We start from the raw sequence: 23091 nt of genomic DNA, 5'->3' as shown, positions 1-23091 counted from the left end.
TCGAAGGGGGGAGGGCGGTTCGCTTACAGGGAAGTAGGGTCAACCAACGGTTTTCGTCAAGGAGAAACAAACAGAACTGTCACACTGTAGCCTGGCCAGTCATGAAACTGGTTTTCAAAACTTCTCTGATGCTCAGCGCGCCCTGCTGTGCTCTTCTAATCCCCATGGTGTCTGGCTGTGTGTAATCGGCCGCCAGGCGATTTGCCTCAACCTCCCACCCCGCCTTAAACGTCTTCCCCCTTACTCTCACGGAGACTGTGGAGCGCACAGCAAGCAGCAATGACAATTGGAATACTGGTTTCGCTGACTTTTCCTTTCACTTTTTAACCATGGTCCTTGATTCTTACACAGAGTAAGAGATGGAGAGAAGGGAGGTAAAGAAAGTGGGGGAAGGGGACAGAGCAGGAAAAAGGAGTGGGAAAACACCGGAAGCTTCTTGTATAGCACTAGGGGCTCAGAGTGAAAGTTCCCCAGGGGTGAAGGGCTCTCAACCTGCCCCTGCTGAATCCTTGGTCTAGGACTTGCTATAACAATGTCCAGCTCTTTGAGACCTAGTCAGGAAAGACAACTCTTTCTGCAGCCCCTGAGATTGGAGATTGGGATCCCTGCCCCCTACTGCAGGCTTTAGATCCTGTTCTGCTCTCCTCTGATCACCGCTACACCATCCCCAGCGGCTTCTCACATTGAACAGCTGCTGGGTCCATGCTTTGAGAGAAGTCTGTGTCCATGTCCCCATCACTATCGTGATCGCGCTATCGTCGCCTCCTCACCTGCTTTTGCAGGTTCTGCACATACTGCAGGATAATACGCGAGGTGTTTACAATGCTCACAACTGCAGCGGTGATCTGAGCAGGCTCCATGCTTGCTATGCTATGGTGTCTGTGTGAGCAATCCAGGAAAAAGAGCGCAAAATGATTGTCTGCCGTTGCTTTCACGGAGGGAGGGAGGGGTGACTGACGACATGTACCCAGAACCACCTGCAACAATGTTTTTGTCCCATCAGGCATTGGGAGCTCAACCCAGAATTCCAGTGGGCAGTGGAGACTGCGGGAACTGTGGGATAGCTACCCACAGTGCACTGCTCTGAAAGTCGACGCTAGCCACGGTGCTGTGGACGCACTCCGCTGACTTCATGCGCTTAGGGGACACACACAATCGATTGTATAAAATCGCTTCCTAAAAAATCGACTTCTGTGAAATCGACCTAATTTCGTAGTGTAGACATTCCCTCAGTCTAATAGGCATGTATTCAATGTTCATAATGTTAATTCTGTGACATATTCTACATGCTTCTGAATGTATCTTCATAAAACCCAGCCAACCAAACAAAAAAAGATAAGTAAGTTGATTTTTACCTTATGGCTATGCTGCTCATATGGCAGACCTCCACCATCTGTGGGATGGCCTGCTCAGTTATCTTTTTTCATATTGACTTTCCAAAATCATCCAGGACAGGCAACAGAATTTACTATACTAGAACAAGGGGCTTTTAATTAAAAGGTCTCAATTTCAGCCACTGCCACTTGAAAATATTTTCTTGTGTAGATTAGAACAATTAGGGAATTAGTGATGGGATATGGATCCTTTCAATTTCAACTGCTGGTTTAAATGTGCTGTGCCATAGTTTGGTAGCACCCAAGAGATTTTGCCATGTGATAGCTGTTCAGGGAAATGAGTTGGTGGTCTCAGTTGTCTTCCTAATAGGCAGGTGTCCACATGTGCAAAATCACCACTCTATTGGGGATTTGTTGGCAGTCCCAGCAGAGAGGCCAAAGACTGGTCATGGACAGTGAACTCTACTCTAAATCCTAGAGGTGGATCTTCCAAGTCATGGCTAAGGCACGTTGGCAAGGTCACAGTGTAGGGACAGCTGGCAGTGCCTCTTTCTGTGCTGTGCTTGTCTCATGGATAGAGACTTATATTCTCCAGAACATTCAGGCCAGAACCTTTCAGGAGCACTAAATCCTCTACATAAATCAATCCTGCATGGGATAGTCATTGAACTAGGTTCATTAGTCATAAAACTGCCGCAATTAGGTACAAAACAGGTATTGCATTGTGCTAAGTGTTAAACCCAACTGAGAAGAGCTGATATTAAGCATATTGTCTGCAGTGAGGGATGAGAGCTCAGAAAACTCTGCTTCCTTGTCTCCCTTAAGAATCTCTGGTGACTTATGGAGGGGAGACTGAAAATGGGGTCCATCCCCTTTTCTGCTGCAAGAATTTTTTTTGTCCTTCCCCCAGTTGCTGAAACACCTAACTAATCTATTTATTTTTCCTATACCGTCCATCACCATGATGAGCATTGTAGCATCCCCACAATAAGGGCCCTGATCCATCCAGCTTCCAAACACTCCTAATGTTGAGTACATTTAAGTAGGTTAGAGAAGTCTGCCTGAGGTCTCACAAGCCCCCTCAAAAACCTGGCACCACCTCGGGAAGCTGACTGTGCCAACAGATAGAGAACCTCGTGATCCCTACCTGTCTGTCTCAGCTGCTGGCCTTTCTCACTCATCTCCACATCACTGGATGCCATGACAGCAGGACTAGCCACTCAAGTACATACCCAGGGTCCCGGGCAGGCTTGTACCGGTTGTTCTGGTGCCCATGCTGCCATGGCTTCACTGTTATTGTAATCCAAGCTAGCTAGGTCTAAACTAGCATGTGTATGTCTACATGTGCTGCAGTCTCACCTCTGATTGCAATGTAGACATACCCAAAGAGGCTGGCTGAGATGACCAATATCCTAGATACTCCCTTTACACTCAAAATGATGATACAAAAGCAGCACATTCTTTACCTGTGTGGAATGAAATACACAGTGTTTTAAGCTCTCTGTAGCTAATATAGATCTTTCTAAAATTGTATCATTTGTATAGAATTGTACGGTTTGAGTGCTCGGCCTCAAAAAGGTTAACTATTTTTGGTAGCCTATCTTGATCTTTAACTCTGCAGCTCCAGAGCTTACTATGCATAAATGGGTTTGTCCAGCCTGGGAAGATTAGGTCATGTTTCACAATTTGCTAGCTAAGATGATGTTAAACAATATTATGCACTTTGTGTAGACACGGCAAATTGTATTTAAAAATATGGTGAATGGTTGTGGTCGACCCTTTGCTTCCCCCGCTAGATGACAACAACCAACTAATGAATTTAACGCCACTTACTTTGTCTAATCTTGGTGCAAAGTCTTTTAAAAATCGTGTTAGCTAAACGCTTTTTGAAACACAGCGTCTTTTTACTAGTGTAAACATGGTCTCGGAAGGATTAGAGAAGCAGTTGGTTTTTTTGGCCACATCTACAATAGGGACAAAGTTGTGTTTTTAACACATTAGCTAAATGCATGTTAACATCCTAGAGTAGACAAGGCAAGTTGTAGTTTAAAACTTGTTAGCACTAGCTCCGGGGTCTCAAACTCGTGGGCCATCTGTAGCCCGCGAACCTCCCCAATGTGGCCTGCAGGGCTCCAGGCCGGGTCTCTCCTTTGGCACCACCTGCCGCCCCCAGGTGATTTACAATGGCCCAGGGCCCCAGCAGCTCAGCAGAGCTGAGCGGCGTCTGCCTGCTTGCTCCGTGTGTCTGCCTGCCCTGGGGCGGACTGGAGCTGTGCCTCCGCACGCTGCGCCTGCCCCGAGTACCCCTGTGGCCAATGGGAAGCTGTGGGGGCGGTGTCTGTGGCCCCCCCAGCCCACCCCACCTTGGAGCCCCAGGTAAGCACCACACCCTCCGACCCCCTCCCAGAGCCTGCACTCTTCCTCCCTCCCAGAGCCTGCACCCCAATCCCCTACCCCAGACCTCCTCCCCGAGCCAAACTCCCTCCCAGAGCCTTAGGCAGGTTGGGGGGTGAAGTTGGGGGGGGGCGGAGTTTTGGGGGTTGGGTTCTGGGCGGCATGAGTGACATTATTGGCCAGCTGGGAGGACTTGAGGACTGGCACTGGCCCTGAGGTAAAAGGAGTTTGAGACCCCTGCGCTAGCTCCTTCTCGGGTTGACCCCTGCCAGCTAACATGTTAAAATACTGCTTTCCCTCTCTATGCTAGGGTTTTAACAAGCTTTAAAGCCACATCTTTTTTCCCAGTGAAGACATGGCTTTCGAGGGTAAGGCACAGGACTAGGAGTCAGGAGACCTGTGTTCTATTCTGTTCCTGGCTCTACCCACAGACTCACTGTTTGATTTGGACAAATATATCAATCTCTCTATCATAGATTCCCCATCTGTAAAATAAGGCTTTCCTGTCTATCAGTGGTGTTTCTGAGGCTAAATTCATTAGTATCTATACAGCATTATGAGAGATCCATTTATAGAATGTGCTTTAGAAGTGCACTCAGTATCTGGGTTAATTTCTGTCTAAGATGTTTGTTTCTTTGCTTGGCTTGGCTTGTGTTGAATTTTGGAGACATACGGGGAAGCTATGTTCTATGAGCCCAAACCCTGAGAGAGCATTTTACCAAAACAAAGTCTCTTGTGATACCAGTCCTCCCACAGAGAAAGGGAGCACTGTTTTTCAGAAGATAAGGGAAGTGCTGAGGTCACAGTGTCTAGAAGGGGGAAGGATATTGCAACAGCAGTGAACTAGTGTCTCCCTTCTCTTCAGTTCCTCAGCTAAGGATAGATGGCTGGTCACAATGACCTTGCGTTTACATAGCAACTTTCATCTAAATAGATTCCAAAGCTCCTCACAATCTTCTGATTCTGTAATTTGTTTGCAAACAGAAATGGCTTTATTCATCACTGAAATGCTCCCAGCTCTGAGTTGGAACACAGCAGTTGTGCAGTGTTGCTGTGTTGTTTAGGTGAGGAAGTGAAGAGGAATATCTAGCTGAAACTGCAAGGAGAGTTTAAGAGAGCAGAATGTAATTAACCAAGCTAGAACTCTGTTAGGACACTAGGGCTAGCTGCCTTATCTTTGCAGAAGTGCCACAGGAGATCTGTCTGTGCATAAGAGTCAATTATGATTGCCCCAAAAAGTTTCATACAGGAAGCTCACAGTGATTTATCTCGGTCAGTCACTTACTAATAATTTTGTTCTTACAGGGCTCAGTCCTGGAATGTATTGAGCATTTTCTTTCCAACATCCTTGAAATCAATAGGAGTAGAGTGTGGCATGATCAGGTGCATATAACACCTTTCACATTTGTCATTTGTGTTGCTCAGAATCTGTTGGGGTTTTTTCCAGAACAGTGCCCTGGTTACTGTAAGATGCTGAGTTGCAGTTAACACTCAGAATGTCTGTTGACAGTGAGGAATACTGTTTGCTTAGGGCAGGTCTTCACTACCCACCGGATCGGCGGATAGTGACTGATCTATCGCATCTCATCTAGACGCGATAAATCGATCCCTAAACGTGCTCCCTGTTGACTCCAGAACTCCAGCTCGCAAGAGGCAGAAGCGGAGTCGATGGGGGACCTGCCATCGTCCTCACTGCCAGGTAAGTCAACATAAGATACGCCGACTTCAGCTACGCTATTTGCATAGCTGAAGTTGCGTATCTTGGGTCAATCCCCCTCCCAGTGTAGACCGGGGGTGTCGTCGACTGTTATTATTTATTATGTGTAGCTTGTAAGCACCCCAACCATGGACCAGGATCCAATTGTGCTAGGTGCTGTATAAACACAAAACAAAAAGACAGTCCCTGCCCCAAAGAGCTTGCAATCGAAGTATAAGCAAGAGACAACAGATGGATACAGACAGACAAGAGTACGAGTAAACAATGAGACAGTACTGGTCAGCATGATAGGCAGTCGTCTCTGCAACTAGCATCCTAGCCGTTGTCAAGTTTTTTTGCAAGCATCACAGAAAAGAAGAGCTGTACAGAGGGATTTGAAGGAGAATAATGAGGTAGCTTTGCAGATGTTTCTGCAGAGCACCTCGCAAGTGTGAGGGGCAGTATGGGAAAAAGCACAAATGTGCTTGTTTGAAAATTTAACGAGTGGATGACAGAGCAGCTGATAGCCATGCAGAAGAGGGGTTGCAGATCACAGCCTTCTTCATATACCCTTTGTTAGTGTGGATTTGAAGTACACCGAAGAGGCAGGTCTGTGAGGAACTGTCACTCGTGCCGCAGACTCCTCTAGGGGGAACTCACCCACTCTGAATAGGACTTCCAGCTGCAGTGGAACCACAAGAACTGGCTAGGATATGGAATGCGATTTAGAATCAATCTACACAGGTTCCTTGGAAGCTGCAGCTGGCTTCCTAGACAGCTGCTTGTGACCTGACTCTGTGCTTGCATCGTTTAAAGGCATGATGGGATTGTCCCCAGTGGAAGAATTGGGACAGAGAGAATACATATGGGCTGAGAGTTTCCGCAGTGGAGCTCGCATACCACATTGTGCCATTGTAATAACACAAGAAATGCATACTACTGCTGTCAGAGAATCTCTCCAGTTTTTTCTGCTTAGGTTACATCATCAGTGGTTTAGAAGGGCAGAAATATGTTCCAAGCTGAGCCAGCTACCCTTCTGTATCAGAAAGAAGCAGGTGATCTCTGTTTTTCAATCCTTCACCTCTGCTGTAACTGGCAGCTGCAATACCAGGTTTCACTCTGTAGCATCAGTCTCATTATCTCTGAAACCATCAAACAAAGACATTTAAAAAACTGGATATAAAATGAGTGACTCAATAAACACGCTGTCGATGAATAATTTAGGGTGTTTCTTGCTGCTCTGCTCTTCTTTCTACTGCAAGGCAACCTGAGCAGAATTTTTAGCAGTTTCGTTTACTTATAGTCTGAGAAAATGCACGGTAACCAAACACCGGATTGTTTTTTAAAAACTGAAATGGTTGAGTGCAAGAGAACGGCATTGTGATAGGGAGCAAGGGAGGGAAAGCCCACACAAAGCCCCTCTGTGCAGATTCTGGATGGAATGGTTTTGGAAGATGCCCAGATGGAATTGAGGGGCTCTCTTTGCAGGGGAGGGGACTAGGCAGATACCTGATCTGAAATCTGCTCAGGAATTAAAGGAACATTAACCCAAAGAGCAAGGACGGTTGAGGAACTGGGCAGGGATTTAGGAGATCTAGGCTCATTTTCCAGCTTTGTCACACATCCCTGTGTAACCTTGGGCAAGTTACTTAATCTCCCTGTGCCTCAGTTCTCGCTCTGAAAATGGAGATGATACTCTTTTCTCCCACCCTTTTTCTGTTGTGTCAAGATGGGTTGTAAGATCTTAAGGCAAGGACCGTCTCTTAATATACATGTACAGAACCTAACACAATGGGACCCTGATCTATTACAAACAGTAATATTTCCTCCCAATAGCTTCTACTCCTCTTTCAGAAAGGGGCAGTGCTCTGCTATGTGGAAAGCAGCCAATATCTTCATTGTTCCAAAGGAAGACTTATTGCTGGATAGGAGGAGAAGGGGATCTCTGGGCGTGGCCCAGAATCAGTGAGATGGATCTCTGGCATCTCCAGGATATGTTCATTGCGCACCTCAACAAGGCTGCAAACTCCTTTTGAAGGGAGCAAGATGGCTTAGCTAGGTGAATCTTATAGAATTTTCTAGTAGTTCTTTCCTCTTCTGCATTTCTTTTTCTGTGTGTGCACGTGTGTGTGATGGGAGGATCGAAGCCAGAAATGACCAGACTTTACTTTCATCATCTTGGACCCTGCTATCTTTGTACACTAGGCAAACTCTGAATTTTCCCAGCAAGAGTAAAGTTTGTGGTGATTTCAGGAACAGCTTCTTTGAACTTTATGCACATACACGTGTGTATGTACAGTGAAGCAGTTTTATCAGAACTGTTTGTGTGAGTGTAAAATTTTGCTTTTCTCTCTTTCTCCTAAAATTCAGAAGGAAGAAATACCTGCCTATATTAGAAAAGGAGGACTTGTGGCACCATAGAGACTGACCAATTTATTTGAGCATAAGCTTTCGTGAGCTACAGCTCCCTTCATCGGATGCATTGCATAAGCTTTCGTGAGCTACAGCTCACTTCATCACTTATGCTCTAATAAATTTGTTAGTCTCTAAAGTGCCACAAATCCTCCTTTTCTTTTTGCGAATACAGACTAACACGGCTGCTACTCTGAAACCTGCCTATATTAGTTCTGCTGGGGTAATAGTCAGTCAGAATGCTTGCAGACTAATATTGTGTTTCAGCTGTATAGCTCCTTTTATCTGAGGACCTCCAAGTGCTTTACAAGCATTAATCAGTAAAACCCCATAATGTCCCCTGATACATAGGCAAGTATCGTTATTCATGTTTTACAGGTGGATAAATAAACCCACAGGGTGAAATCCTGGTTCCATTGAAGTGAATGGCAAAACTACCACTGTCTTCACTAAGGCCAGAATTCACCGATAGAGTTCAAGTGGCTTGCTTAAAGTCATTGTTGTATGCAATGTTATAGCCCTGTTGATCCTAAGATATTAGAGAGACAAGGTGGGTGAGGTAATATCTTTTATTCGACCAACTTCTGTTGGTCAGAGAGACAAGCTTATGAGTTGACACAGAGTTCTTCGTCAGATCTCAGGACCCAGACCTGAAGAAGAGCTCTTTGTAAGCTCGAAAGCTTATCTCTTTCACCAACAGAATAAAAAAAGATTACCTACCCCATCTTGTCTTGCTTACTGTCATACATTGAGTCAAAACAGATCTGAGAATGGAACTCAAATAAAGTAACTAATCAATTTTTTGAAGACTGAGTACATGAGGCTTGGCTACCTCTTATTTTTCTTACACCCTCATATTAGTTGCTGTTTGCTGCACACTCCCCTTTCACCTGTCAGCGTGTAATTTACACACCGTTTGCAGACCTACTGAATTCCAAATCATTGAGTTATTTTACCATTTACATCCATATTCTGACCACTTACATCTCATACAGAACTTTTCATTTACATCACCACTGAATTTAGCCCAGCAACTTGCATAAGAATTACACCTGTTTACTCCAGATCTGAATTTGGCCATTGTTTATGGCAAATGCATTCCTAAATAATACAATGGAATAACTTTGTGAGAAGTCATTTAGGAGCCAGCATTGGAATTGCTCAAGTGTAGACCAGAAAAGTCCAGGACAAGTAGAAACGCTGTCTGGGCTAGTAAGTATGTCAAGTTTCCTGCCCACAGAACAGGAAGTCTGTGGGCGGATTGAGTTATATCAGGCCTGCAGCACCATTAGGCTGCTAGTCAGAGAGAAGGTTGGCTGGAGGGAATGAGTGAGAGTGAAGCAAAGAGAACTGAACTGCCTGAGGGAAGAGGAAGGATAATAGGCTGTGTAGCAATTTTTCAGAGACTTGCAAGCTTAGGCAGCAGCTGCTGAGGTTACAATACAGAGCATGGTTTGATTTTAAGTGGGCGAATATAGCTCGCAAAAGGGACGTGGCTTTAATCCGAGTTCAAAGGCTTTCATTTTTTACCAGCAAGGCAAGCAATACTTGAATTTGTCAACCAAGTCAGAGCAGACTTTGTAAGAAAATAAACTACAGTTTGATTACTTGCTCCTACTGCTGCCAAACACAATCTGATACATTTTTCACAGCCTTGCAATTGCATACTTGACTGCTGCTCCCTGGGCCAGCCAATTTAAATTGCAAATCAATCCTTGACTCTCACACTGCTTTAAACACACAACTATGTGTGCACAGAGTTGGTTGATTTAAAAAAATGAAAAATGTCTGGAACACGTCAAACCACCCTAGTTAAAAAATTAACCTGAATCAGCAGAGGGCAATACTGAGGGCCTAAGGCCAAGTAAGTTTAATACACACAGGACAGAAGATTATGCTAAAGAATATAAGGAATTTAGATATAAACTCTCATTCCAGAATTTATGATAATCTACATATCAGTTGGCTACATGTCCGAACGATTAAAAGTTTTTAGTGGAATTTTCAGAAAGCACAGGAAGTTTTCTGGTAAGACTTGGCAGTGGGTATTAGATCTTTATTATTGATTCCCTACATGTATTTGACCTCTCTGCTGCTCATGTGGAGTGCATGTAAACAGAAAATGCATCACTTTGTCAACAAGAAGCTCCTATTACTAATTGCTCCATAAAATAGAGGAAGAGAACCAAGTGTTTAACATGGAGCCTGGTTTCAGTTTTTCAGATTTTTGAAATACTCTTCAACTGGCAGGCCAGAGCTGAAGCATCTTGGAACACCTATGCTAACACCCAACCAGATGAAAGACTTCGTAAAGACAACAAATTAGTCTCCTTGGGAAGTATCTCAGGAATACAAACAGAAAGGTTATCACTGCAGTTGCTGATGGCTAAACTGATGTCAGATCTATGCAGATTGGGAAACCGTAGCAGACTTAGATGGTGTAACCCTGTGGGATAAAAACCAGTTTAGGCATTATAGTGATTATAATAGAAGAGCATATCTCAAAACTGGTTGACCTGAATTTAGAAGGAGCAGAGGTGGATATGGGCTGCTCACATGGTGTGCAGGCCAAGTTCAGACAAACTGCTCCTCATGGTGTTGTGCACTGCATCAGTCGTAACCATTAACTTGGTATTCTGCGACTTGGAAAGGATTATCTTTATCTTAAAATGTGACCTTATTTTCAAAGACATTTCAAGTTGTTCTATTTAAGTCCCAAAAGATGACCGGAACGTCAAGCTCTTTCATAGATTGAGGCCAAAAGACACCACTGTGATCATCTCGTCTGACCTGAAGTATAATACGTGAATTAATTCTATCCCTTGCTGAGACTTCTGAGGCAACAAGGAGTAGTGTCCAGAGCAATGAAGACTATGATCAAAATTATCATTTGGATTATATGGCAGAACTAAGTCAGGATGTTGCCACTTGACGTAGAGCCATTCTTAAAGAGATCAAGAGAGGTATATTGTGGTCATGGTGGTTTTCATGATGGCCTCAATCACCACTAATATTGAAGTCACTTGCTTTTCAAGGAGATGATCTCTTGGGTTTTTAAACTTTACAAAAGCTTGAAAGTCTATTCTGGAGCTCATGGCAGTGAAAGACAATCGTGGTCATTGTGTCTTCTTAATTATCCTTGTGAATGGCAAATTTGAAGGGGCAAACATTTCTGTATTAGGGGCAAAGCAGCAAAAAATTAGATCTATAAGTAAGCTTGGATTAGATTTTTTAGTAAATGTCAGTAAACGTTAATTTCACTGTACACATACAAACCAATGACAAATATTTCTATCGATGATAGAAATGTACAGATAGGCAAAGTAGGATAAATGCTGCTTGAGAACGTCTTAGTTTGATTTCGGGTATTTATTTTGTATATTTTGCATAAGATATTGGCAATTTGTGTTTTAATGGCTATAAAGCTTTAATGTTTTGAATCTTGACATTAAATAATTGCCTGCCCCCCCATTTCCTACAACTGTGAAAATTTAAAACAATCAAAATAGAAAAAATGCTTAAATATAAATGTTTATCTGTCAAACCTTTTTTAAAAATTCAAATAGAATTCTGCCCATCTTATCTGTAAGCTTGAAATTGACATTGAACAAATCGGTGCTCGATTCATTAGGGTATTGGAACCACCATTCACCTGGAGTGAAACCACATGGTGGCCTGATTATTTTAAAAAAAGGACCTGTTGTGGATAGACCACTTTATATAGATCTTGAATGAGAAGGAAAAGATAAGTGCCTGATGTCAGTGGCTGCCTCTAGAATTACACTTAACTAGAATCTCATGTCCACAACAAATGACAATATGCATGCATGTTTAACAACGCTTTTAACCACCTGCCTTTCTGGCCATATGGGGCTAGCTCATCTGTACTGAATGCTTAATCTACTTGGGAATCTGTATTTATGGCTGGAAGACTTTATCTGACACTTGTTACAATTCTGAATTTAAAAAAAAATACTTCCTGCATTCTTAACTACAAAGCCATTTAACCTGAAGTGTTGAAGCAAAAGTAACCAGCCCTCTCATCATAAAGATGTTTGTTGTTTTCAGCCTGTTTTTGACAATTATCACTACTAAAGGCAAGAGGAAAAATGCAAAATCTGCCCTCTGTAACTCCCCGTCTCATCTAGGAGAAATGAGTCCATAGAATTTGCAAATTATTTCACACGGGCAAGGTTATTCCTGCACAGTGAAAAGACATGTGTATATATAATGGAGAGAATATGAAAATAGGTATATATAGCATGTAAAATATAAACTCTGAGAACTGGAATAAATAGAATACTTTTTGGTTTTCTTAATTAAAAATAAAAGAGGACCATACACTTGAGTGTCTCTCTTGGTATTAAAGAGGCAATAGAAATGTATTGTATATGTAACAATAAACATAGGAAGCAATAAGCATATACCTTAAGATCTGCACTAAGGACTGTGGCTATGTCTGCGCTACAGCTTATGTTGGCATTACCCATGTCATGGAGGGTTGTGAATAATCCATCCCCTTGAGCAATATAATTTACACCGACATAGCACTGCCCACACCGGCGCTTATGTCCGTGGGAGAGCTTCTCCCACCGACATAGCTACCACCCCTTGCGGGAGCTGGAGTAACAAAGCTGACGGGAGAATTCTCTCCCATTGGCTTAGAATGTCTGCACTAGCTACACTACACAGCTGCATCGGTGCAGCCGTGCCACCGTAAGCTCTGTAGTGTAGCTGCAGCTTGAATTCTGTGAGCAATGCCCCGTCGGAAATGACCACTTAGGAAGCATCCTCAAGATTTCCAATACTTTTTTTAATGTTTAACTAAAGATCAGCTGTTTTTGTGTTGTTTCTTTGTACTGTGCCTAGTATACTGGGTTCCTGATCCCAGAGGTGAGTTCTTCGGTGTTACTACAATAGAATGAAGAACTAATAATTAAAAGGGAACTGATTTTTTGTTGGTCCCTTGTTTGGTCACTTAGTGCAAATTGTCTTCTCTCTGGTCACATATATTAACTGAAGGCAATAGGAATCTATTTAGATTGCTCAAGAAGTAGTATTATTATTTTACACTAAACATACAAGCTGACACAAAACTTGACTCAGTGAACTATGATCTAATGCAGGCACAGGAAAATTAGACTTAGTACAATGACAGGTTTCAGAGTAACAGCCGTGTTAGTCTGTATTCGCAAAAAGAAAAGGAGTACTTGGGGCACCTTAGAGACAAACCAATTTATCTGAGCATAAGCTTTCGTGAGCTACAGCTCACTTCATTGGATGCCATGAGTACAATAGGTGCCATGAGTTCGTGAGAAAGATGAGATGAGAGATGTATTGCAAGCAGCCACTGTGGAAAGGCTTCCTGGAGGAAGTTTGGAGAAGGATTGGGACGTCTCAGGGTGCTAAAGAAAAACCAGACTTCCAAGCATAAGAGGCAGTATGGGAGAAGGACAGATGCGGGGCACTTAGAAGGGAGGCGTGGGAAGTGGAGTAGGAAGAAAAAAGAGCTGAGGTGTAGGCTACAGCAAGACTCTGCAGGGATGTAAAAGTGAGGACAAGGAGATTGAATTTGATGAGAAAATTGAGGGGAAAGTGCTGAAGGAATTCAGAGAAAGAAGGGACATGTTTGGAACAGTGGGAGAGGAAAATTATTTTAGAAGCAGTATTTTAGATAAGCTGGAGGGGGAAAGGTGTGAACATGAAACTTTGACTTTCAGGTCTGCCTCTGAGCTAATTCTTGCTGAAGTGGTAGCTAACATTTTATGGCTACCGAAATATTTGTAATGTCTTTCTGTCTTTTCAAGTAAAGTTAAAAAGCCTGGGGCTCTCTTCAAGCTTCTAGCAGTCAAATTGTTGTTGCTCTCTGCCAACTGGGATCAACAGTCATTTCAAGCCAGGCTTCACTTAAGTACAAAGCAGATGCAGTAAACTCACATGTGATTTTTGTTCCCTCATCAATCTCAGGTTATTGGCAATCCCAAAACGTGATCGGGTTTAGGAGGTTTTTTTTCTTAAGAGAATCTCTTGGACTTTACTCATAGGTGTAGTTTGACATCTTTGTTTGGGCGGGGCAGCTCCAGTCAGGCCAATGGGGCTGCGTTTGGGGGGGGCAAATTCTGCACCTGCCCAAGACTTACAGTTTGCAGGGGGGAGGGCAATGCCCATGACTTTATTAGGAAGCAAAACCTTGTAAATGCCATTGAGATGAAGAGTGTCTTCATCATGTGTGCTCCTGTGTCCACAGCTAAAGAGTAAAGCAATAACTACAAAGTAACCAGTAACCTAACACTGGCATACACACAGTAACAATGGGAAAATGAAGCTTCTCATCAGAAAGTGGTTTGAGCCAGATTCAATCTAGCTATAATATGGTTTAATTGCTTTTCAAATGGGTACCTGTTAACTAAATTACCATTCATATTAATATTTCAGAAGTATGTGCAGGCCTCAGTCAGGTTGGGGTTTGTTGTGCTGAATGCCATCCCTGCCTCAATCTTAGTTTAAGACAAGAAATAACAGGTGGGTGAAACTGTAGTGTGGAAAGCCAGAGTAAGAGTAGTATGAGCATGTTTTTTCAGAGACTAGCTGTGTGCACAGTTGATTGGTATGTGTATATTTTGTTAAGACAAATCAGCCATTCAGTAGCAATAGTCTCAGCTCATCAGCTACCTGACCCCTCTCAGCTGGTGGTGTTCTGTAGTCATCAAGGTGGAGGACAGGGCAGTGGCATTATGGTGGCTTTTTCAGGGAATATATTCCATGCCTAAGGGATGGAATGGAAGGAAGCTCAAAGGTGTTTGTGGGAGAGGCAGACAAGTGGGTGGTCGATCCTGCATTGTTGGCAGAGCAATAAAATAATAGAGCAGGTAGGTATGGCTGGGCTACATTGTGAGAGGCCTTGAAGGTAACGGCAAGAAACTTTTATTTGGCATGGTTGAGACAGGATTCATATGAGGTGGGGGGATTGACATGGTCACAATGATGGGACAGGTAGATGATCTCAGCAGCAATGCTTTGATTGGACTAGAATGGGGCAAGGTTGCAGTAGCCATGATGTGAGATGAGCACCTTGGGGTGGGGACAGAGAGGAAAGGTGGAACTCTGAAATGTTATGAGGGAAGAAAGGGCAAGATTTAGATATAGCCTGAATATGTTGATGCCTGAGGTTATGGGGTTGAATGATTGGGAGGAAGCTAGATGGTGGTGTCCACAGTGACCGAGAAAAGAGGATGGGGGAGGAAGGGGCTTGAGGGTGGATCAGGAGCTCAGTTTTGACAATGTCAAATTTAAAGTGAAAATCTGCTTCCTTCAGGCTGGAGGAGAGCTAGTGTAGCACTCTGCATTAGCTAAGTGTGTATGATCTTTTCATCTCTAGTGACTCGTCCATGTAGTGGATAAGAGCTTGCTACTTATGCACAGCTAATTCCATTAGTTCATGTGTTAGGTGCTTATGCATATATTGTGGAAGGTCCTGAGTTCTGTCCCTGCTGACAATCCCTGGTGGTTTCATAGTGATAGACTCAAGGAGCTCAGTCTATTTAGCTTAACAAACAGAAAGTTAAGGGGTGCCTTGATTATAATCTAGGAATATCTACCTGTAGAATAGATATTTAATAATGTGCTCTTCAGTCTATCAGAGAATGGTATAACATCATCCAATGGTTGAAAGTTGAAGCTAAACAAATTCAGATTGGGAATAAGGAATAATTTTTTAACAGTGACAGTAATTCACCATTGGGTCATGGTGGATTCTCCATCACAATTTTTGAATCAAGATTGGATGGTTTTTCTAAAAGAAATAATTTAGGAATTATTTTTGAAAGTTCTGTAACTTGCGTTATACAGGAGGTCAGATTAGATGGTCCTTTCTGGTCTTGGAATCTATGAATTACAATAGGTTCATGTCAGACTGTTTTCACCCTTCGGTTCCCATCCTAGTCATGGCTTTTCAGTCACATGCATACATGAAGTCCAAGTTGGAACTTAACTCTTAATTTTCATTTTTGATATACTGTACATATTATTAATCAACATACAATGAATTCTTTACTTGATACGTGTTTGTACTGTCTATGATGTAACATGACTATAAGGTTCACACAGTGTTAATATTTATATATTCAATAGGAAATAGCCCGTCACCTCCGACCTGGAACCCTGCGTGCCATCTTTGGTAAAAACAAGATTCAGAATGCTGTCCACTGTACAGATCTACCAGAGGATGGACTTTTGGAGGTAAGGTTCAACAATTCTACACACCCTTTTTATAACCGGGTTTTTTAAAATTAGAAAATAAACGTAACCATTTCTGGAGCTATTTAAAATGTGTTGTGTTTAGAGTAATAGTACGGGAATCTAGTGATAAGTTAAAAATAAAACAGCTGATGACTTTATTAAGAGAAATTAATTCAACTACACGAGCAAGCTGGAGGCAGCATTCTAGTTCATTATGTTGCTTGAGAACTCCACCCGTACAGTTTTCTCAGGATGTTTCTGAGCAAAGTAGTGAACCAATGTCAGAAGCATTATATCATCAGGACCCTCTCATTGGCTGGACCTATCCTGAGGTCACGTCTAGCAGTGACAAGTGCATAGGGTTGCAAAAACTCCTCTTGGTGATCAGCTTTGTTTTAGACAAAGGGGGTTCGGGAGCGGCAGGGGGCTCAAGGCAGGGGGTTAGGGGGCTCAGGGCAGAGGGCTGGAGTTCAGGAGGGGTTTGGGGTGCAGGCTATGGCTCGACACCGCTTACCTCGAGCGGCCCTAGGGTGGCAGCAGCATGCAGCAGGGCTAAGGCAGGCTCCCTTCCTGCCCTGGCCCCACGCTGCTCCCAGAAGTGGCCAGCATGTCTGGCAGTGGCCCCGGGGTGAGTGGGGAGAGCAGGTGGCTCTGCCGCGCGCTGCCCTCACCTGTGGGTACCATCCCCGAAGCTCCCATTGGCCACGGTTCCCTGTTCCCGGCCAATGGGAGCTGCAGGGGTCGGTGCCTGCAGGCGAGGGCAGTGCATGGAGCCCTCTGCCCCCCTCCTTCTTCCCCCAGGGGCCACAGGGAAGTGGTGCCGGCCACTTTCGGGAGCAGCATGGGGCCAGGGCAGGCAGGGAGCCTGCCTTAGCCCCGCTGTGCCATGCAACTGGCAATCCCGTGGGCTTGATTGAAAGCCCTGATGGGCCGGATCCAGCCTGTGAGCCGTAGTTTGCCCTCCCCTCCTTTAGATGATCAGCAGAGAAAGGGTTTAATCCCTGAAGATAAACCACCCAGAGCTGACAGGCATTTCAATATATCTAGGAGACTTACATGTATATTGTTAAACAATATGGGCCAGATTCACCAATGCACCCTTGCTGCTTTTCATGAAACAAGTGGCACAAAGAAGCTAGAGTATACTAGTGAATATGGCCCTGCTTCTCCTCAATGAATTTTAAGGCTGAAGTTCTATCTCAGTGTTCTGATTGCATGAACTCAGATGTCACTGTCATGGTTCATGATGTCCTCTGAATCCACAGTGCATTCACAGACTTAAGCATATTATTTCATAGCATGTTCATTCTTATTTTAAGCATGTGCTTTGCAGTCCATACACATTCCTCTTTTTCTAAATTACTTTTTTATCATTGGCGCATTTGCCCCCACAACATGGCTTTGCAGCTGTCAATTGTTTCTCCAATGATAGTTTGAGCTAAAGCAACAATAATGAAGACCATCAATCCAATGTGCATTTTTAATGTAACGAAACAGTGAATACTGCATTGTTTCTTTGGCAAGTGGACATTGTTTTATAAATTACTAGAGCTTTTCAATTCCTAGAATGCATACATTTCTAACTCTTCTTTTTAATCTCAGTTTTGTAATTAACTGAAAACCCAGCTAAGCAGAGATAAAAAAGAACCTCTGAAGGGTTTTATGGTCCTGGTACATACAACCACTTCATTGTCGTACCTGATGAAATGGTAGTGATGTAATATGCATTCGTGTGATCCTAGGGAAGGATTGCACTGAAAAGCTTATTGAGGATGAGATGGAGAGGGTTCGTACAAATTTCCTCATAGCAAATCCCCAAAGTCTCGGTCTTTGAATAGCATAGACTAGACCTTTATTTCTGTAATAATAATAGTAATGTACCACCTTTCATCTCAAAGTGCTTTAAATCTCTCTATATACTGTACAACTGCATTGAAGTGCAGCCACTGCTGGAGTGGAGTATAGCAACCAAATGAACACAAGCAGGAGGAAATTTTGGTCAAGACTCTGAGGCAAACCACTGATCTTACGAAAAGTGCTATGGTAATGGGTTTTTTGTGTGTGGATAATTTAGCATTTTAATAATACATTGAATTCAAAATATCAAATATTTTGGGCCTCAGACTAGGTGAACTTCAGAGACAGTGAATTCACTCTCCAATAGGAGACAAATTTGTGCGTCCCACTCATGGTTCCCCATCACTATATAGTGGAGCTGGCAGGATCTAGTCAGTTTCATACGTTTCGATGGAAAATTTGCTCACTCTGCCACTATTATGATGCTGCAGATGTTGCTGCCATGAAACCTTGGTGTGCCATTGCTGGATACTTGATTAGCTGAGAGAGACTGGACTAAATTCATCATTGGTATAACTCCACTGACTTTTATGGCGTTATGCCAGAGATAAATTTGGCCTATTGTGTTTTCATGCCAATATGAGAACAATCCCTTGTAATGCCCAAAAGGAGGAGAAACTTGACCCTAGTAGTCACTTTTCTACCTGAATAAAAGCCAGACCTTTTGGTGTAGAATTATTTCTGCACTGCATCACATCCCTGGGATACTTGTTTAGAAAATGAGCTCCCCAAATGCATCCCCCTCTACTCTGGCCACCAACAAGGCCCTGGCTTCTACAATCTGACAGTATGCAAATCCCTGCACTCCAGCCAGCTGAGAGAGGTGTGCTGGAGTGATCTGGGTACAGACATGGGAACTCCTGAGTTTCACCTCCACGTCTGTCTGTCTGTCTCTCGGCTGAGTCACTTCCAGAAATTTTGTGTAAAAATCTTGTGGCAAAGTTTTCTGCTACATTTTTGGCAAAAAGTGAAATGTTAAGTGCAACCAAGACTTTGCAAAACAAACCATAAAATTAGTGTTAAAAATAATGGTGGGAAAACTTATGAGCTTTTACTTTATTTTTTTGCCCTGCTCTATATAACTGCATTTTGGTTTGTGTTGAATAGCACATGGACTCATTTCACCTCCTGGGTCGGAACATAGGCTGCAAGCCCAGAGGCAGTAAGTCTGCCTGGAATGAGTTGCCTGTAGCCCTTGGTCTGTCAGAGTGGTGGTCTGGAGCCAGCTGTTGCTGCCCCAAAAGAAGGCAGGGCCAAATTGAGAGCATATGTGCTCATTCATTGCATAGCCCAGGCAGCCTCTAACCCAGGGCTCCTTGGTAATCGTATTTGTTACACCTCACTTGCCCTTCCCTGACGAATCCCACTTCTGGTGCAAATATCCTGTGTGCACAAGGGACACAGAGAGTGGCCTTCTGCTCTGGGGAGAATAAATTTGTCCCAGTATGTTTGTAAAAGGAAAACTTTAATCCTATGTGTTATTGACCAAAGCAGCAGGAGGAGGATTATTCATTGGTTGTATTATCCTGGTACTTAGAGGGCCCAGTCAAGACTGGGGCCCCGGTGTGCTAGGCATTGTACAGGTACATAGTGAGAGACAATCCATGCCCCAAAAACCTTACATTCTAAATAGACAAGATGGTCAGAGGGAGTATTGTGGTTCCCATTTTGCAGATGGGAAACTGAGGATGGGGCAATCCCCAAAGCCTAATACAGACTTGTGACATTTGCCCTTGTATAGCCAAACTGAGACTGAGAAGGGGCATCTGATTACCTTGTCACCGTGTCCTTAGGCATGTATGGTCAGTATTTGCTGAGTGGAAGAAGGAAGGAGACTGCTTTAGGCTGGGAGAGAGAAGAAGAACTTTTCAGCCTTGTGACAGACTCTTCAACTGATTTTTGAGTGCTGTTTAGTAGCAGGCTACCCCTGATTTCCATAGGATTCATTTAGGTATTCCTGTTTCTACGTGCTGGTTATTTTAAGATCTCTCTCTCTCTCTCTCTCTCTCTCTGGCATCTGCAAAATTACTAATAACCTCTGGTTAAAGATCGACCTGAACTGGATTTAGAGAGTGTTATTTGGGGCAGTTGCTGTTCAGCTTGCCCACAGATAGAACAAAGTACTTCAACCTCTTAAAAGAGAGAGAGATAGTAGGTAACTGAGGGCGGCCAGATCTCAGGTCATTGAAGTTGATAGCTAATCTCTCACTGACCTGGATAGTGCAGGATCCTGACTTAGTCCAACGCTGCTGGGATGGAGCAGACTGTGGCCTTCCTCCCACAAATAGCATCCCAGAGTTACAGGTGTGGACCATTGTGAGTACAGGGAAAGCTGAAATGAACTAGATCCCAGGTGTTGCAACAAACATTATTATAAAATAACTTTTAGTCAAGTTTGTTAATTCTGCACACTAACTTTTCATTGCTGCCTGGTAGTACTCTGTCTGTCAGGCTGAAAAATGAGAAAGCAGCTTAAAAAAACCCAGTTCATTGTCACTGGCTCCCTATAGTCGACCCTGACCTCTTGGCTTTGTTCTGCAAACTACTCCACATTTTAGCTAGTCACTAAGCACTTCAGAGTTAATGATTAACTCTGGTGACTGAGTCAGGAGGGTGGAGTTGCAGTTTAGCCTGAAGCATTGGCTGTAATGACAGAGAGCACATTTTCATTCATAAAATTATAACTTCTGTTTTTATTTCTGGTATAATTTGGGTGATGGGAAAAAGAAAAGGAGTACTTGTGGCACCTTAGAGACTAACCAATTTATTTGAGCATAAGCTTTCGTGAGCTACAGCTCACTTCATCGGATGCATCACGAAAGCTTATGCTCAAATAAATTGGTTAGTCTCTAAGGTGCCACAAGTACTCCTTTTCTTTTTGCGAATACAGACTAACACGGCTGCTACTCTGAAACCTGTCACTGGGTGTGCAGTTAAATCTATCTAAAGTGCTCTTCACCTTGCTGGATCAGGACCTTAATTATTCCTCTGTATATGTGTTTACATCCTTGCATGTTTGCATCAGTATATATTAATGGTGATAACATGAAGCTTATGCCCAAATAAATTTGTTAGTCTCTAAGGTGCCACAAGGACTCCTCGTTGTTTATACAGCAAGAAGTGGCTCAAAAGGTTGACCTTAAAATAAATAAATAAATAAATAAAAATTAAAAAAACCTAGACCCAATTTTGCTGTCCATTACCTGTTTGAAGTCAAGGGGTAGCACCAATGTAACTGAGGGACATGGTGCACTTATGTGGTAATGTGCTAACCAGGGAATTTTTTGACAGGTAAAAAAGCTGAAACTAAATCTTGTTTTCCATACAGTAATAATCTAAATTTTCATCTCAATTTGCTTGGCGAGCTTATGTGATATACAGCTTTGAGGACATTCCCAGGCAAAAAACTTTGCTTACTTAAAATTAAGGTTACTAAACTGTAAAACAGTTACAAAAAAATACATACCAAGACTGTACAACTAATAAAACCTAAGTGTTTAAATGTATGTTAATACTCAGTTAGGGTGGTGTAGATAAGAATGTAACTTTTAAGGTTCATACAGTCTTAAAGAAATCTAGACATGCCAACAATCAAGTATTCAGAAATATCCAGCAACCCTTAACTCTGCCCCCTCATGAGAAGGAGAGAGCCATCGACAAACATATCACATAACTTTAAGAGTTACCAGGCCCGGCTCCAGGCACCAGCGAAGGAAGCAGGTGCCTGGGGCGGCCAACAGAAAGGGGCGGCATGTCTGGGTCTTCGGCGGCAGTCCCTCTCTTCCTCTTTGGCGGCACTTCGGCGGCAGCTCAACCAGGCTTGGCTTTTGTTTTGTTTTTTCCCTTCGTTGCTTGGGGCGGCAAAAGAGCTGGATCCAGCCCTGAGAGTTGCACAAAGTCCATGACTTAAGTATTTTAGTTTGAGGTGGGAGTGAACAGAAGCGCTAGGATCTAGACGGAGACCGGGATCAACCTTTCAAAAAGTTCAGGGAGAATTTAGGATCTTGGTGAAGGTTTGGGTTCAGATAGGAAGTTTGGATCCTGATATGAATTGAAATGCAAAGCACAGGCCTGCATTTTGAGAGCATTCAGACTCACAGTTTGGGTTTGAGCCCTTCTACACACACTGAGTAATATTTTCAAAAACATTTAACTCCCATTTTCAGAAATGTAGTTATGGAGAGCCAGATTTTCAAACGTATTTAGGAACTTAAAGAAGCAGATAAGTGCCTAGCAGGATTTTCAAAAGGGCCTTGGTGCCTAACTCCTATTAAAATCATTGGGAGTTAAGTGCCTAGGTGCTTTTGAAAATCCCACTAGGCATCTATCTGCTTCTATAAGTGCCTAAATACCTTTGAAAATCTGGCCCTTAATTTGTCTATAATCAGCGTAACAGCAAACTACATGAACAGTGCACTCTAAAGTCTACTCTACTACACATTTGATCTGAGAAACAGTAGCATTTTTGGTCCTGATTCTATAAGGTGATTCTGATTTTGAGTGTCCTCTGCTCCCACTGCCTTCAGTGGGGGTCAGGAATGCTCACCACTTTGCTTAATTGGGCCCTTAATTGTCAAGTTACACAACCATTATCCAAATATACTTTGCTATTTAATATTTGTACATAAATAAGAGATATCTTCAACTTTGTAAAAGGCCAGATTCTGCTTTCATATTCAATGAACCCCTGAAATTTGAGTTATTTTGTAATTTTTAACATTCATTAAAGCTTTTGCCACAAACGCAACTTGCGTAAAATCCTCTTACATGAATAGCTATGATATGAATAGTACTATTCAATACCTAACTTTTCCCAAAACATATATTCCCCAGAGTCTTTACAGAGGGTAAAGAGCTAAGCTTTCTAAAGGGGGTTTGCTCAGGAGTCTGTATAATTAGCAATCTTTTTGAAAACCTGCTGTGTTAGACCTGCAGACCAGCACGGCAGCTTTTATTTCTCACGCTGTCACCGGTACAGTACAAGTAGTTTATGCAAATGTTCATAAAGTATTAAGGATTTTTGTAAAGCACGTCTCTCTGGAGCTGGTTCGTGCAAATCTGGGGCCATCGGCCATTCCATTGCGCCTCGCGCTTTTGTGTCAGAGCATCTCTCCACCACCTGCTCTAAACTCCTATCCATGACATCTGAAGGGATTCAGC

General features: G+C 43.0%; 1 protein-coding gene across 7 annotated transcripts in view; it reads left to right on the top strand.

Annotated features, from left to right (window-relative positions):
• The window catches only part of NME7 (NME/NM23 family member 7), a 155924-nt gene that overhangs the window by 115262 nt on the left and 17571 nt on the right, over nucleotides 1-23091 (top strand). For all 7 annotated transcript variants that reach the window (XM_043538626.1, XM_037908768.2, XM_037908779.2 and 4 more), the window contains one exon: nucleotides 15967-16074. In XM_043538626.1, coding sequence (XP_043394561.1) covers nucleotides 15967-16074 — 108 coding nt within the window. The remainder of the gene's footprint in view (nucleotides 1-15966; nucleotides 16075-23091) is intronic.

Source organism: Chelonia mydas, chromosome 1 (genome assembly GCF_015237465.2).
Source record: "Chelonia mydas isolate rCheMyd1 chromosome 1, rCheMyd1.pri.v2, whole genome shotgun sequence".
NCBI lineage: Eukaryota > Metazoa > Chordata > Testudines > Cheloniidae > Chelonia > Chelonia mydas.
Note: the sequence above shows the minus strand (reverse complement) of the source record. Positions and strands in the feature narration are given on the sequence as shown.